Genomic DNA, 14771 nt, shown 5'->3' on the forward strand with positions numbered 1-14771 from the left:
GGGTCCCACATTCTTGGAACCTGTAGGTTGGTGATATTAGTTATATTTAAGCATTCAAATTTTTTTGGTCTTGCTCTTTTGCCAGCCATGTCTGTATGTACCACTCCCACATATTCCACTGGACTCTTTATTTTCTTGATTCTAACTTCTAAGATGCCACTTTCTGTGATGTCTGGGAAAATTTTAATGCTCTCCTGGAATTGCAGACTTGAATAGTTAGTGTGCCGTGACCACACATCACCAACAGAACATGTGAACTAATAGATAATGCTTTCCTCTTTTACACATAGGGAAAACCCCTCTGAGACACAATTTTTGTACATATTTAATATGTACAATTAAATGAGTTTAGACATGCATGCTCCTGTGGTAATATTGTCACAGTCAAGAAAATAGACATATTCCAACACCTCTCATATTTTCTCTTTCTCGCTCTGCCCTCTTCACTTTTAAGTATACTGTTACTCTGTTGTTAGCTCTAGGAATCAAGTTAGAGCAGATCTCTAGAACTTATTCATCTACCGCAAATGGAACTATAACTATTGAACAACCAATCTCCATAAACAACTTTTGTACTTTCATTATGAATTTGAATATTTTAGATACTCTGAAAAAGTGAAGTTACACAGATTTTTGTCTTTCTGTGGCTGGCTTATTTCTCTTACGGTAAAGTTTTCCATCTTTATCCATGTTACTGAAAATGAGAGGATTTTCTTCTTTTAAAAAGCCAAATAGTATTTATTTTATGTATATATCATAGTTTCTTTGCATATTCATCTGTTAATGGACATTTGAGTTGTTTCCATATCTTAGCTGTTATGAACCTGTGGCAATGAACATGAGGTGCCAGTATTTCCTGGAGATACTAATTTCAATTATTTCAAAAATGGGAAGACTGGATTCTATGGTAGTATGGAATAATATGTAAGTATTACATATTATTGCACCATTTTACATTCTCGCCAGCAATATACAGGAGTTCCAATTTCTCCATAGCCTTTCAATGCTTTTCTTTTTAAAATAATAGCCTTATATTAAAGGACCACAAAGGACCCAGCATAGCCAAATTGATCTTGAGCAAACTAGCAAAATTGGAGGCACTACATGTTCTGATTTCAAACTTTATTACAAAGTCACAAAAATTAAAAATTTATGGTAATTACATAGAGGCAGACATATAGACCAATTGAATAGAATAGAGAACCCCAAAATAAACTCACATAAAATAATTTCACACAAAATAAATCCATTCAATGTCAATGAATATTTGAAAAGACTAAGGCCTCAGACACATATAAGGAAAGAATAATCTTTTCAACAAATGGTAATGGAAAACTTGATAGCCGTATGCAAAAAAAGTGAAATTGGACTCCTACCTTCCACCATATATAAAACTCAACTCAACATAGATTAAAGATTTAAAATTAAGACCTGAAACTATAAAACTTCTAGATGAAAACTTAGAGGAAAAGCCTGGTGACATTAGTTTTACAATGACTTCATAGATATGAAACCCAAAACAAGGCAATAAAAGCAGAAAGAGTTGAATAAGACTACACCAAACTAAAGAGCTTTGCACAGCAAAGAGACAAAAGAGTGAAAAGGCAAGCTACAGAATGGAAGAAAATATTTGCAAACCATATTTCCTATAAGAGGGTTAATTTCCAGGCCTCCCCTGGTGGCGCAGTGGTTGAGTGCTGGGCTGCAAGGCTGCCCGCAGCCTCTGCAGCGCCAGTTTGTTCCCCGGCCGCTGGCAAGGGTCCCACAAAAAAAAAAAAATAAAAAGAGGGTTAATAATTTCCAAAATACAAAAGAAATTCCTTCAAACGAAAAAAACAAAACAACAAAACAAATACCCTCATTAAAAAATGAGCAAAGAACTTGAACAGACATTTTTCTAAAGAAGACTTAGAAATGACCAACAAATATTTGAGAAGATTCTCAACATCATTAGTTATCAGGAAAATGCAGATCAAAAAAATTATCAGGGATATACTCTTGATGGTTGCTTATTTTTGACATAGCCTTTGTATCATATTGGTTTCCTTTTGCCTAGTTTCATTCCTCCTTTATCCCATATTCCCCTCCCCTAATATTCCAATCACTCCAAAATTTGGTCCGACCCCATGCTGACTGCTTTTGCTTCCAGCTCAGCCCTGTGGAGCTTGGGGCTAAGAGAAAGGGGTGTCTTTACCAGGTCTAGGCACCTGGAGCCCAGCCAAGACCCTGGGATCTCAAGAATGGGGACATGAGTAGGCATGCCTCTGAGGATATCAGAGCCTACTGGAACTGAGGGATATTGAGCAGGTTGGACGACAATGTGGGAACTATCTCCCTTAAAGGGTCAGATATGTTCTCAATATGCCAGGTGTAGGCCCCTTCTACCTTGGAATGTGGAACTCAATGTTAATTGAGACACTGTGGGCCTCTGGAAGTCTATTACAATCACTTAAAGCCATATTCTGTCTTATACAGTTACTAATTACATTATCACAGCTTCCAATACTTAATGTTTCTGATGATACAGAGGAAATACTAATGAATATGTTTTTTAATCCTGTATAATGAAATATGTCAACATTCATAAGATCCGTGTAGTGTAGCTCAATGATCCAGTATTTTCAATATGACCAGTTTGTGATGCTACAAAATCATGCATAGATGGTAGGTACACGTGCAAGATAAGCTAATGAATTAAGACATGTTTGAAAAGACTATGTTTTTTCTAAAAATATTTATTTATCTTTTACCTGAGGTAACATTAGAATCTCCCCCCCCATTAGGTATCACCACCTTAGTGTACCCACCACCAAATCACCCATCGTCCACCACCATGGTCCTTTGTGCTTTCTTCCCACTTTGTTCAGTCTCTCCCCACCCCTGCCCCATATGGATGCTTCAGTTCTACAGTCAACTTTCAAAGGTTAGCTTTTTCTAATAAGTTTTTTTTAAATATTTATTTTATTTATTTATGCATACAAGAGCTGGGATGCAGTCCAGAGGTGCGGAGGGTGAGCGGATTCACCAGATACAGAGTGGGGAGCAGAACATGTAGGGTAGATCTACTGAAATACAATGCTGAGGGGAGTAGCTGGTGAGAAGGGCGAGGTCTGCCGCGCCATGTGGGTAGCTCCCTGGGTGGCCTTGAACTCGTGCTGCAGTGTCTGCGGAAAGCTTCACAGTGCTGACACTTAACCCCTTGCGCCCCCGGATAGGTCCTCAAGGGTTAGTTTTTAAGATTGTCTTTATCTACCCTTAGTTTGGTTTCCATATATTTCACATATTAGTGACACCATCTGATATTTATCTTTCCCCTTCTTATTGCTTCTCATTCTGTTACGGAACCCAGGCGTCTCAGTGGCGGGCGCCGGCAGGACAGCTCTGTCCTGGGGACCTGCTGCCCCACCCTCCGTCAACCGTGGAGGCGGCTCCTCAGAGCCCAGTAACGAGCCCAGTCACCGCCGTTTGGAATGGACCAATCAGGTGCGAGCCGTGAGCTGATTGGTGCTAAGTGGTCCAATCAGACGTGCGGGTGAGAGAGGATATAAGCCCGGGCTGGCGGGCGCTGAGGGAGCCCCTAAGCGAGAGGAGGGCGGGAGCGGCCCTGAGGGAAGGGGGCGGCGACCCCGGCCTGAAAGAAGAGGCCCAGGCCCCGAAGGAGAAGGAGCGCCGACGCCGGCCTGGGCCGCGGGCCTGTCTCCCGCGGTGCCTGAAAGGAGAGCGGCCTGGGGCTGCCGCGTGTGAGCTTGTTGTCCCCGTTTGTGCATAAACCCCCTGGCCGCGGTCCCTGGAGGCTCAGGTCTCTTGCAGGTGTGCGCGCGGGCGGGGCCCGCAGCCAGGGGCCTGGCCTTTGTGAGGCGAGTGCTCTTGGTTTTGGTTTTTGGCCTTTTGGGGCCTTTTTGGTGACTTTCTGATCTCAGAGACCCTGTGGCCTCTTTTGTGGCCTTCTCCGCCCCTGTTTAAGTTGGCGACCACGAAGGGACTCCAGCCCTCAGAAGAGGCCCCTCTGCCCCTGTTTCAGTTCCATCCGTATTGCTGCAAATGGCATAAGTTTATCTTTTTTTAAAAGCTGAGTTAATATCTCATTGTGTGTATAGATCATGTCTTCTTGATCCACTCATCTGATTCAGGACACGGAGGTTGTTTCCATAATTTGGCTATAGTGATACAATAAACAGTGATACAATAAATAGTGATACAATAAACAAGAAAGTGCAGGTTTCCTTTAGAATTAGTGTTTTTGAATTATTCAGATAGATATCTAGGAGTGGAATTACTGGGTCATATGGCAGACCCATTTTTAGTCTTTTGAGAAACTTCCATGCCGCCTTCAGTAGGGGTTGGGTCAGTCTACAGTCCCACCAATAATGTAAGAGGGATCCTTTTTCTCCACACCTTCGCCAGCACTTGTTGCTTCTGATTTTTTGATATGGGCCGTTCTTGCAGGTGTGAGGTGGTCTCTCATTGTGGTTTGAGCTGCATTTCCCTGATGATAAGTGATGACGAACATCTTTTCATTTGCCCGTTCGCCATCTGTATGTATCTTTGGAGAAGGGTTTAGTTCTTCTGCCCATCTTTTGATCAGGATATTTTTTTTCTTTTTCTTGAGCTTTATGAGCTCTTTGCTGATGTTTGATATTAGTACCTTGTCAGATGTATGGTGTGCAAATATTTTTCTCCCATTCACTTTTATTCCACATTTAATATTTTCTCTAATACTTTTTTTTAAAAGATTTATTTATTTATTTATTTATTTATACAAGCACTGGGTACAGTCAGAAGCGCGGGAGGGTGAGAGAATTCACCAGAGCCAGAGCGGGGAGCAGAGCAGGCAGAAGGACCGAAGTACACTGCTGAGGGGAGCAGCAGGCGGCAGGAGAGGTCTGTGTGCCATGCAGGACCCTCCTCCGGTGGCTGGGGAGCAGCTGGGGATCGAACCGGCGCTGCAGAGGCTGCGGGCAGCTTTCGCAACCCAGCGCTCAACCGCTGCGCCACCGGGGAGGCCCCAACTTTCTCTAATACTTTGTAATTTATTCATTTTTTTTCATTTTTGCAAATCTCTTTAAGGTTTGGATAGATTCTCACATCTCACATCAGTTTCTGCATTGCCTGTTTATGTGTGTAACTTTAACTTTTAAAGTAATTAAATTATTTAATTTAAAGTAATATAAAGTAATTTAAGGATTCACCAAAAAGTGAGATAAATATACACCTTCAGCTTCTTTCCTTGATGATAACATAATTGTAGTTCAATATCAAGACCAGGAAATTGATATGGCACAATCCTTTGAGTTCATTCGGATCTCACCAGTTATGCATATATTCACATGTGTGTGTGCAAAGACCATCATGAATGAAACCTACTGAAGATGTCATATCTCATTATATCAGACTTTGAAGGCGATGTAATATAAATCCTCCAAGAGAAAGAACACTTTATGCTTGCTGTATTTTACTCCTGCAAGCTTTGGGGCAGTTCTCACTTTGGGGAGGATGCTGCCACTAGCGAGGAGGAATCAGGTTCACAAAGTGACACATTGGCTGACATCATGGCGATGGCTAGTATCAAGGTGAGCACTTTGTAGGTGGACTCTGGGGAGGTGCTGAGCACTGAATGTGAAGACCCTGATTGATGCTGATAGTGGCAAGAGGAGCTCTGCCAAGGTCTGTAAGGTACTGGGCATTTTGGGTTCATGCCTCTAAGAGCATAAGGCTTGGTTGTGGGTAGAGTGACAGGCAGTGATAGAAAACTCTGCAAGGTGTCTGCTTTTATCTGAACTCAGGGACCTTCAAAGGAAACAAGTGAAGGTATTCCCAGGGACAAGAAAGATTAATGCTCATATAATGAACTGGGAAGTTATCTGTCTAATTTATAAAGATATTCTTTAATCTCCTGAATCTATGATTGTAATGAATGCTATTTTTCTTATTTGGCATTTTTTTCCTTTTCAGAAATTTGTCCTATATTATAAAGATCCTCCATTCTTATATGATCATTAGAAGAAAATTCTCCTTTTGTGAAACAGCAAATGTTGACTGAACACAGCAAACATTCTAGGATTCAAATTCTAAACTGTGATTGGAAAAAAAAGTCATTATTGTACCATGAAACAAAAGCACTTTAGAAGAGTATGCAGATGCTGGAGATGGACTCTGATATGACATGTATTTTCCTGGAAAAAAAAAAAAGAGACATGAATATCAATAATTCCAATTCACCCCATTCTCTAATACAGATTGAGAATCAAGTTTCCAGAGTGGCAATTGTGAGGAACAGTCGGTTATGGGGTCAGAAAGTTCCAGTCAAAGAGAACAGAACACTCGGGCTGCTATTTCTCAGTGAACCCCGACCCTCTGCGGTCCCTGAAGGGCCAGGCAGCACGCTGCTGTGAGGGGAAAGGGTCAGCACCCGAGGGCCTGCAGTTTGAACAACCTTGGCGATGGCGAGTGGTACTGCAAGATACTGGGCATTTTGGGTTCATGCCTCTAAGTGTACAAGACTTGGTTGTGAGTAGAATGACAGGCAGTGTGGAAAACTCTGCAAGGTGTCTGCTTTTATCTGAACTCAGGGACCTTCAAAGGAAACAGGTGAAGGTATTCCTAGAGACAAGAAAGAATAATGCTCATATAATGAACTGGGAAGTTATCTGTCTAATTTATAAATATATTCTTTAATCTCCTGAATCTATAATTGTAATGAATGTTATTTTTCTTATTTGGCATGTTTTTGCTAAATCTCAAATCTGCAGCATCACCTGGTAAAGGAACAGACCACTCAACATCTCAGAAAGGTCAGGTAAACTCCTACCAGGCGTTTGGTTCTGTAGCCGGGTGGGGCTGCAGGTGGGCAGTGTTGAATATAAAACTGAAAAGAGCTAGACGGCAAAGGGAGGAGAAAAGCAACAGGGCAGAGAATCAGGTGTGTTACACTGAGGTGCAGCAGGCCTGACCAGCCCCACAGAGGGATGCTGCAGTTAGGAGACGTGGGAACAGCCCGTAGCCGCAGGCTCCGCTAAACCAGACGTTATCTCCTTTCTTCCTCACACATGGAGACTTATGGTGCTGATCAGACAGAGAAAAGTGAGGGTGAGGAAACCAAGGTATATCTGTGCAGGGAACCAAACGTGCATCAGGTCTGCAACCACACTGTGAACATAGCTTGTGCCTCAAATTCCTCACACAAAGCAGTAGCCTGCCCTCTACTGTTGGCCGGGTGAATGACACTCTAGTTACTACAGAGGAAACTGCTGAGAGAAGAGGAAGTCTCAGACAGAGCTTTCTGCCAGATACCCTCATTTAACCCCTGGTCACAGAGTCAGTGGGCAGGACAGTCAGTTGGTTATGAGGTAGTTGTAGGGGGATGGTGTCCTGGGGGGCCTCCAGCAAAAAGGATTTAGAATTGCATTGGTTTTTGTATGGGTTATCATAAAAAGAGTCAACCCCTTTGGGGCTGCTGACCTGAAACAGTTGCAGGGCCTCAGAAAAGTTCTAGGAAAAAATGTTTCTCTAGAACTTCCACATTTTGGACTGCTTTATGTTTTTAGACATGTAAAAGAAGTGTTATGAAAATTTTATGCTTTTGGGCCTCCCTGGTGGTGCAAGGAGTTAAAGCACTGCACTATGAAGCAATCCGCAGCCTCTGCAGCACGAGTTCGATCCCCGGCCAGCCAGGGAGCTACCCACATGGCTCAGCAGACCTCTCCTTACTTGCCCGCTGCTCCCCTCAGCAGTGTATTTCAGTCCGTCTGCCTGTTCTGTTCCCCACTCTGTCTCTGGTCAATCCTTTCACCCCTGCATCTCTGGCCTGCACCCCAGCTCGTTTGTATAAATAAATAAATCTTAAAAAAAAAGAAAATTTTATGCTCTTTAAATCAAATTTTGAACATATAGGACTAATCAAAGAATAAAATTAACAATACATTTTACTTTTTGGTCAAATATAGCCACTGTTTATTGCTGTTTTGCTGTTTTACTGCCAGATTTTATAAAAGTATAAAATCTACACATATATACACACATTTTAATAAATATATAATTATGTGTTACATGCCACAATAAGTTTTAAGAGCTTGATGTTAACTGAACATTTTTCCATAAGACTAAATATTATTTTATGGTTGCAATATATTCCATTATGTTGATACCCAATGACTTTTCCTATCTTCTTGTTTTGGGAATTTTTGTTGCTTCCCTCTCATATTGCTATTATTATTATTTAGCTACTCTATATAAAATGAAGAGATCATCCTCATAAATATATCTTTGTATACCCAAGTGCACATTTTTCAGTGGGATGCAGATATTTAGGATTTTGACTCATTTTGCTCAAGATGGTCCCTTGACTTTGTACCCCTAACTGATATGTCACCAGTGTCCCCAGTCGTCACCTGTCTCTTTCATGGTGACCAGCCCTAGAGGTATTGTGACATTTTCTATCATGACAATGAGCAGCAATTTGAAATCTCTTATGACTCAAGTGACATCATCCTCTCCTGCCAATCTGACAATTACTCAACTTGCAAAGTTTCCTGGGTTATTTTTGTTTTATGGTCTCCAAATATCTCTGGGGTTCTTTCTTTTTTGTATTTTTATTTATTTAACTTTTGTGCAATAACTGGTTTCTCCCCTCTGTGTAGTCCCTGTAGTTCCCCCATCATCATATCACCTGTGGACCATCGCCACATTCCTCTGTGCTTCTCCCGCCCTCATTCTGAACCCCTCCTCCTCACGCCCCCAATTCATGATCAGCCAGCAAGCCCCATCCCCTTCCTGGTCCTCTTCCTGGACGAGGACCTGCGCCCTGGACCACAGCAGATAAGGCTGCTCAGGTCACCAGGAGCAACCGGGAGACGGGCTGTAAGGAGGAGCAATTCAGGAACCTGGAGGGCAGATGTGGAGAGTGGCTCCTCAGCCTCCCTCTAGAGCTTTCTGAGGACTAGATTTTCCCAGATCCCCCAGACCAGGCTGGTTTCTGGGTTAGGTGTTTTCTTACCCAAACTGATTGTCCTGTCCATTCTGAAGATGGTCACATGAAGTTGCTTCAGGGTCTTATAATTCTGGTGATGGGAACCCAATTCCCAGCAAATGTCAGAGAAGTTCCCTGAAGGGGACAGACTCCAGTGGGTAGGAGGCCCAGTCCCTCTCATCTCTTTCTTCATATTTTCCAGTGCTGCCCAGGGTCTTCAGTCATAGTTCTGGAGACTTCCATGTTGTCCAGGTTCCTTTAGGACTTCATGGGCTAACTCCTCCCTGCCTTTCTCTCACTTGATGTCTTCCCACAGGTGGAAAAAGAGGAAGCCACACTCAGGCTGCAGGCATGTCTGGCTCGGGGGCCTGACTCCTCAGACCCTGGTCTAGTGTAGAGGAATCCCGTGGGGAGGTTACCCACATCTGCTCCTCCCACAGTCTCATCTCTCGTGGCTCTGACCAGGCTGTCTCTGGTTCCACTCCAGACAATGACAGTGTCCAGGGCTCTGATTCATCTCTCTCAGCTTCTGAAGGTGAGACCCTGGAGGCCTGCAGCAGGAGGGTCTGAATTTCATCATGGTTGTTTTCCGTCACTAGTTCTTTCCAACCTCTCTGGAGGCGGGCAGTCCAAGAGAATTTCCAGAGGAGCCACAGTGGTCGCTGGGGTGGGAACCCCATTGACTGACGAGGTGGATGGCCCACAACCTCAGGCGGGTGTGAGGCAGGCAGCTCCCCAGTGACTACTCTGGAAATTGGGCTGGACTCAGCTTCTGGTCATGGCTTCCTGCAATCACCGAGTCACTGACAGAACCTTTCAAACCCACTGCTCACCAGCAAAATCCAGAAGACGGCAGAGCCAGAGGGCGGGGCTCTGAAGAGCAGGGCCCTGGGTGTGCTGTGTTCAGAAACATGATTTCCGTGTGGCCTTAGGGAATTATCATCCCCTTTCTAGATATATCAGCTTGTTTATTTCAAGGGTTGTGCTAGGTGCTTTTTAAGTCTCCTTTCTCCCTAGCTTTTATATCTTAATGACCTCCTTCCCTCGGCACTGTCCTGACATTTGATCTTATCTCTATTTTATTCCTTCTGAAACCTGCCTAAACTTTTCTTGTTTATAATCTTTGTTGCATTTGCTTTGATGTTCCACTCTGAGAGGTGCCCCGGATATGTGAGGCTGGAGAGGAGAGGAGAGGAGGGAGAGAAGACCACCTACACTTAAGTTTTATCACAGTATATTGTGATTATTGTTCAGTGTTATTACCAGTTATTGCTAAACTCTTACTGTGTCTAATTCATAAATTGAATTTATCCCCTTTGGTACCATCTGTGGTTTCAGGCACCTACTAGGGTTCTCAATAAGGGGGGAGAGTACTATTTATGAGAGATGGGGTGAAGAGCCTCCTCTAAGTCCTCTTCTAGGTCTGGCACTGTGGAGTCCACTCTCCTTCTTGCTACAGTGTTGGGAGCTTTTTACTGGGCACTCAGTGAAAGAAAAAAACAAGGGGATTAAATTGGCATGTGTGCATACGTGAGTATGTGTGTGTGTAGGACTCTGTGTGTGTCCATATGGGTAGGTCTGTGTTTGTGTTTGTGGATGTCCGTGTGTGTTCATATCTGTGAGTGCTGCACTGTTTGGCTCCATGTGTTGGGGGCATCAGAAAAGGAAGGTGAGTGAGAAAATGGTTGATTGTATTGGAATATATATGAGTACTATGTCTTCAGAATAATAATACTAAAGGAATCAAATAAATAAAATAAGGGTGACTTGGGAGCAAGGACACAGAGCCAATGCTGGCTCATACCAGGCACCATTTACACTCAGTTATGACTCACTCAGGGAAAAGAAGAAACTACTCCAGCTGAGGCTCCCCAGGTGGCTGACCTGGGGTCTGCTCGCCCAGGCAGTCTTGGGACTGCCTGCTCAGAAAGGTCCTGTGAGTGCCCGTCACACACATGGACACACAGACACACACACACATAGACACACACACAGACATACACAGACACACACACACACACACACACACACACTCTCTTCGAGCCTGGGTCAGGTGCTTTCTGACTACAGCCCTCATAAGCATCCCTCACTTTGCACAGTAGCTGCTGCACACTGACAGAGCAATGAAGAAAGCTGAGCGGGCAATGGAGTTAAAGGTGATTTAATGGGACAGAACAGGGAAGATTCACTTGACCCACTCCTTACCCCTGAAGACCCTCATTAGATAGCTCTGAGCAGATAGGAAAGTAGCTCAGCCAATAAGAATGTCAACCTTATTCAGGGGCCCAGAAGGGCTCCAGAGTGACTGTACAGGATGGACATCTTTTTTGGGGGTGCAAAGAAGGGGCTAGGACTTGGGCTGACAGCAAGTGGGGCTCATAACAGAATGGGAACGGTGATCGACCTCAGGTGGCCGCTCCCCCAGGCGTGGCTCTGGAACTCATTACTTCTGCTTGGTCTTCTGCTGAGCGGGCGCTGGAATGACGGTCGAGGGGCAGGGCTCGGGAACCTTGGGGTGGCAGGGCTCTGGTGCCTTGGGGTGGCAGGGCTCAGGCTGCTTGGGGTGGCAGGGCTCAGGCTGCTTGGGGTGGCAGGGTTCAGGCTGCTTGGGGTGGCAGGGCTCAGGCTGCTTGGGGTGGCAGGGCTCAGGCTGCTTGGGGTGGCAGGGCTCTGGAGCCTTGGGGTGGCATGGTTCCTTCGGGGCACATGGCTCCTGGGGTGGAGGCTGGCAGGGCTGTTTCACCTGCTGCTGCTGAATTTGGGGGGGTGGGGTGCAGGGCTGCTTCTGCTGGGAACTCATGCTTCAGAGGCTGGACCTAGAGAGAGAACAGGTGACTCAGTGGTTTGATTAAGCAGGGGGAAGCCAGGTTCGATGTCTAGTATGTTTCATTTCAGGCCCCTTTAGAAGAAAGACTATCTTCTGTCCTGGCTGTCCCCTTACACTTGGGAATAGAATATGCTTCGATAGCTCCTGTGCCCATTTGAGAGGAGGAACTTAAAGGGACAGTGTTCTGCTCCTCCTTAGTGGAATTTGTTTCTTGGCTCTCTTTCTTCCCCAGACATGGCTCTCACTGATTAGGTCTTTTGGAAAGTAATCTCTTCATCCTGCTGCCACACCTTGTGACTTTCGGGATGGCTCTATAGAAATCTAAGCACCTGTGACTTCCCTGTGGCCTTTCCTTGTGCTGTCTCTTCTGAAATGCTTCCCTTCCCATCTCTGCTTGTCCAAATATTCCTCCAGCATATTTCACATCATGTACCCTGGGAGCTGTTACTGAGCAAATCTTTCCCAAACTGCCACAGTCCTCACCCTCCCTCTTCACACCAACCACTATCTAGTTTGCATTTCATTTATTTATGCATCATCTTCCCTGCTAGGTTATATGCTTATCAAATAAGTTTCATATCAATATGACTTATCCAAAGTGCCTGGCATGGAGTCATATATATAATGCTCAGCAGAAGTTGATGTTATGAATTAGTTTTTTTTTTTAAAGTATCATACATAGAAAGAATAGTAGTTGCTGAGAGTGGCCTGGGCGTGAGTCCTAGTCTTTGTCCTGCTGTTAACTTACTATGGCAACTGGCACAGATCTGCCCCCTTCCCTGATCTCCACTTGTGCACCTGTTCGCTGAGGCGGCTGACTAAGGCACCTCTAAGCTCTCTAAGCTCTCACTTCCATTTAAGACAAATTAAGACAAATGCATCCATATAAGACAAATATTCCATTTAAGACAAATATATCCCAGTAGCCTCCCTCCCAAATTGTACCTGCATTAGCCTCTTACATACATTTGCCTTTGTTCAGTTTCTAATAATGAAAAACATAAACAGGACCTTGATGTTGGATCTGATCAGAGACTCACCTGGTCCACAGGGAAGAACGGGCTGTCTGGTCGCTCAGGTCTGGTGTGCAGTCAATGGCCAACTGGCTTTTTATATGATGAATGAGCCCTGCCTCAAGGAAATAGAATCACCCTGGGCCCCCCTGTTTTCATTCCTTACCTGTCAAACATGATTCACCCCACTCTCCTCAATTACCAGTTGGCTCAGCTTTTGTGATGAAAACCACCCACTGGATATTCTTTGGCACTGGCTGTCTGAAATGATGTCATCCAGGTCTAATTCCCGCTGCCACCCTTTCCTCAGACCCAGGTGTAGGACTTGTGTTGGGGGAGGGTGAGCCACAGGCTTCCTGGAAGGTTTAATGAGCTAATCCTGGGGGATGGCAGGGAGAGCTGAGTCCTCTTGTGGCCTGGTGCCCTTCCTGAGATGCTGTTCCATGGGGTGGGATACATTTGGGTATATGAAGTGGGAAGGGAAGGGAACAGAGAAATTTAGGTGGACATGAGTTGTCTGCCTTATAAAAGTGGGTGCTGAGATCAGGGAATTGACTGATTATAGATAGACTCCTTGTCTGGGGGATCCCAGACACTTACACTCATTTTCCCCATCTTTCGCTTAACTCCACTGAGCTAAACACATTCAGAATTACTTATCACCCCCACCCCACCCCACTCTGACTAGTTGCTAATCTGGGTAAACCTGCTTGCTTTCACCTACCACACCTCACCCCTCTCCTATTTCAGAGGTTTCCAGTGGCTAATTCCTTTTCTGGAATAGCCTTTTCCCTCCACTCCACCCAGACATTAGGACAAGGCCCTTCCCTCCTTCCTAGCCCACATACACACTTCCCGTCCCCTGAACGGCAAGGCTTTTCCAGCTACATTTACCTCAAACCTATGCCACTTCCGACCCAACCCCAAGCCCTAGAGGTCTTGCTAGCTGCAATTTCTTCCTCCTCTCTGGCTGGCGTCTCCTGGGGGCTTCCTAGGGTTAGAGCTGCACCTGCTCAAACCCACGGCATCCCCTTGGTAATGGTTGTTTCCACATTCATTGAACAAATACTAACAGAGTTCCTGCCTGATATAGCCCAGCTGGTTTCACTCTATGAGCGATCCAAGTATGGGGGCACATCTCAACAGACTAGGGGCTCCCCAGGGCAAGAGACACAGCCTAGTTGAGAACCACTAGGTGAGTTGATCCCTGGCAGCCTGTAGTCACACTCAAGTGATAACAGGGGAAGGTGAGGCCACATGTTGTGCAGGAACTCAACTAAGGTCAAGCACTCAAATCCTTGAGAAAGGGTTTTCTGCACAGAAACCTGTGATCTCCATTGTCTTGACCTTCCTCTACTCGTGCTTGTAGAGGGAATGGAGAGCAGGGAGGATCATGATTAAAGGTGGAAAGCAGGAGTTGGGGCTTCCAGGCTCAGAGCTGGTCCCCTCAGTCCTGGGAAAGCTTTGCGTGAGCTATGATGTGAGCAAACAGAAAGAGTCCTGCCTTTGGGGTGAGCCTTTAATCTTTGCTAAGATGGATAAAGCTTAAATAGGAATAAAGCTGCTTAATATTTGAAGGAGCTCTGGGGATAAACAGTAGGTATTTCCAATTCTACTAAAATGAAGAGGGGACATGAGTCAGATAGGTGGAATTATGGGACTTTTATCAGTTTATTGTCACTCAGTTGACTAGCGTCTGAGAGAGGAAGGGAGAGCTAAAATACTAAAATGCATTGAAAAGGTTCAAATGCATAAAAGAGCTACTTTCACTCTGGAGTTGGTGCCAGGGTGACGACATTGACAGAACCTGGATACCCTGGCTGGTGACAAAATAGTGCCAATGGAGGTGAGCAGCCTCTGATTACTGCCCAGGTATGCCCTCCCTCCTTGAGGCTTAGCTCTTGAAGAATCTCCTTGCCATGGGCTTCTCTTTGCTGAAGACATAAGAATAGGGATTCCCTGAGTC

General features: G+C 44.9%; 1 protein-coding gene across 2 annotated transcripts in view; it reads right to left on the reverse strand.

The window, feature by feature from the left end:
• The window catches only part of LOC311177904 (uncharacterized protein), a gene marked incomplete at both ends in the record, with an annotated part of 42737 nt that extends 30972 nt beyond the window's left edge, over nt 1–11765 (reverse strand). Inside the window, one exon of one of the 2 annotated variants that reach the window (XM_084244149.1) lies at nt 11475–11765. In XM_084244149.1, the coding sequence (XP_084100275.1) occupies nt 11475–11765 (291 nt within the window). Of the gene's footprint in view, nt 1–11408 lie in introns of those variants that run through there. The other variant, XM_084244150.1, reaches the window with a different exon arrangement.
• Nucleotides 11766–14771: the final 3006 nt, after the last annotated feature.

This window comes from Talpa europaea (assembly GCF_964194135.1).
Source record: "Talpa europaea genome assembly, chromosome: 9".
NCBI classification, from domain to species: Eukaryota; Metazoa; Chordata; class Mammalia; order Eulipotyphla; family Talpidae; genus Talpa; species Talpa europaea.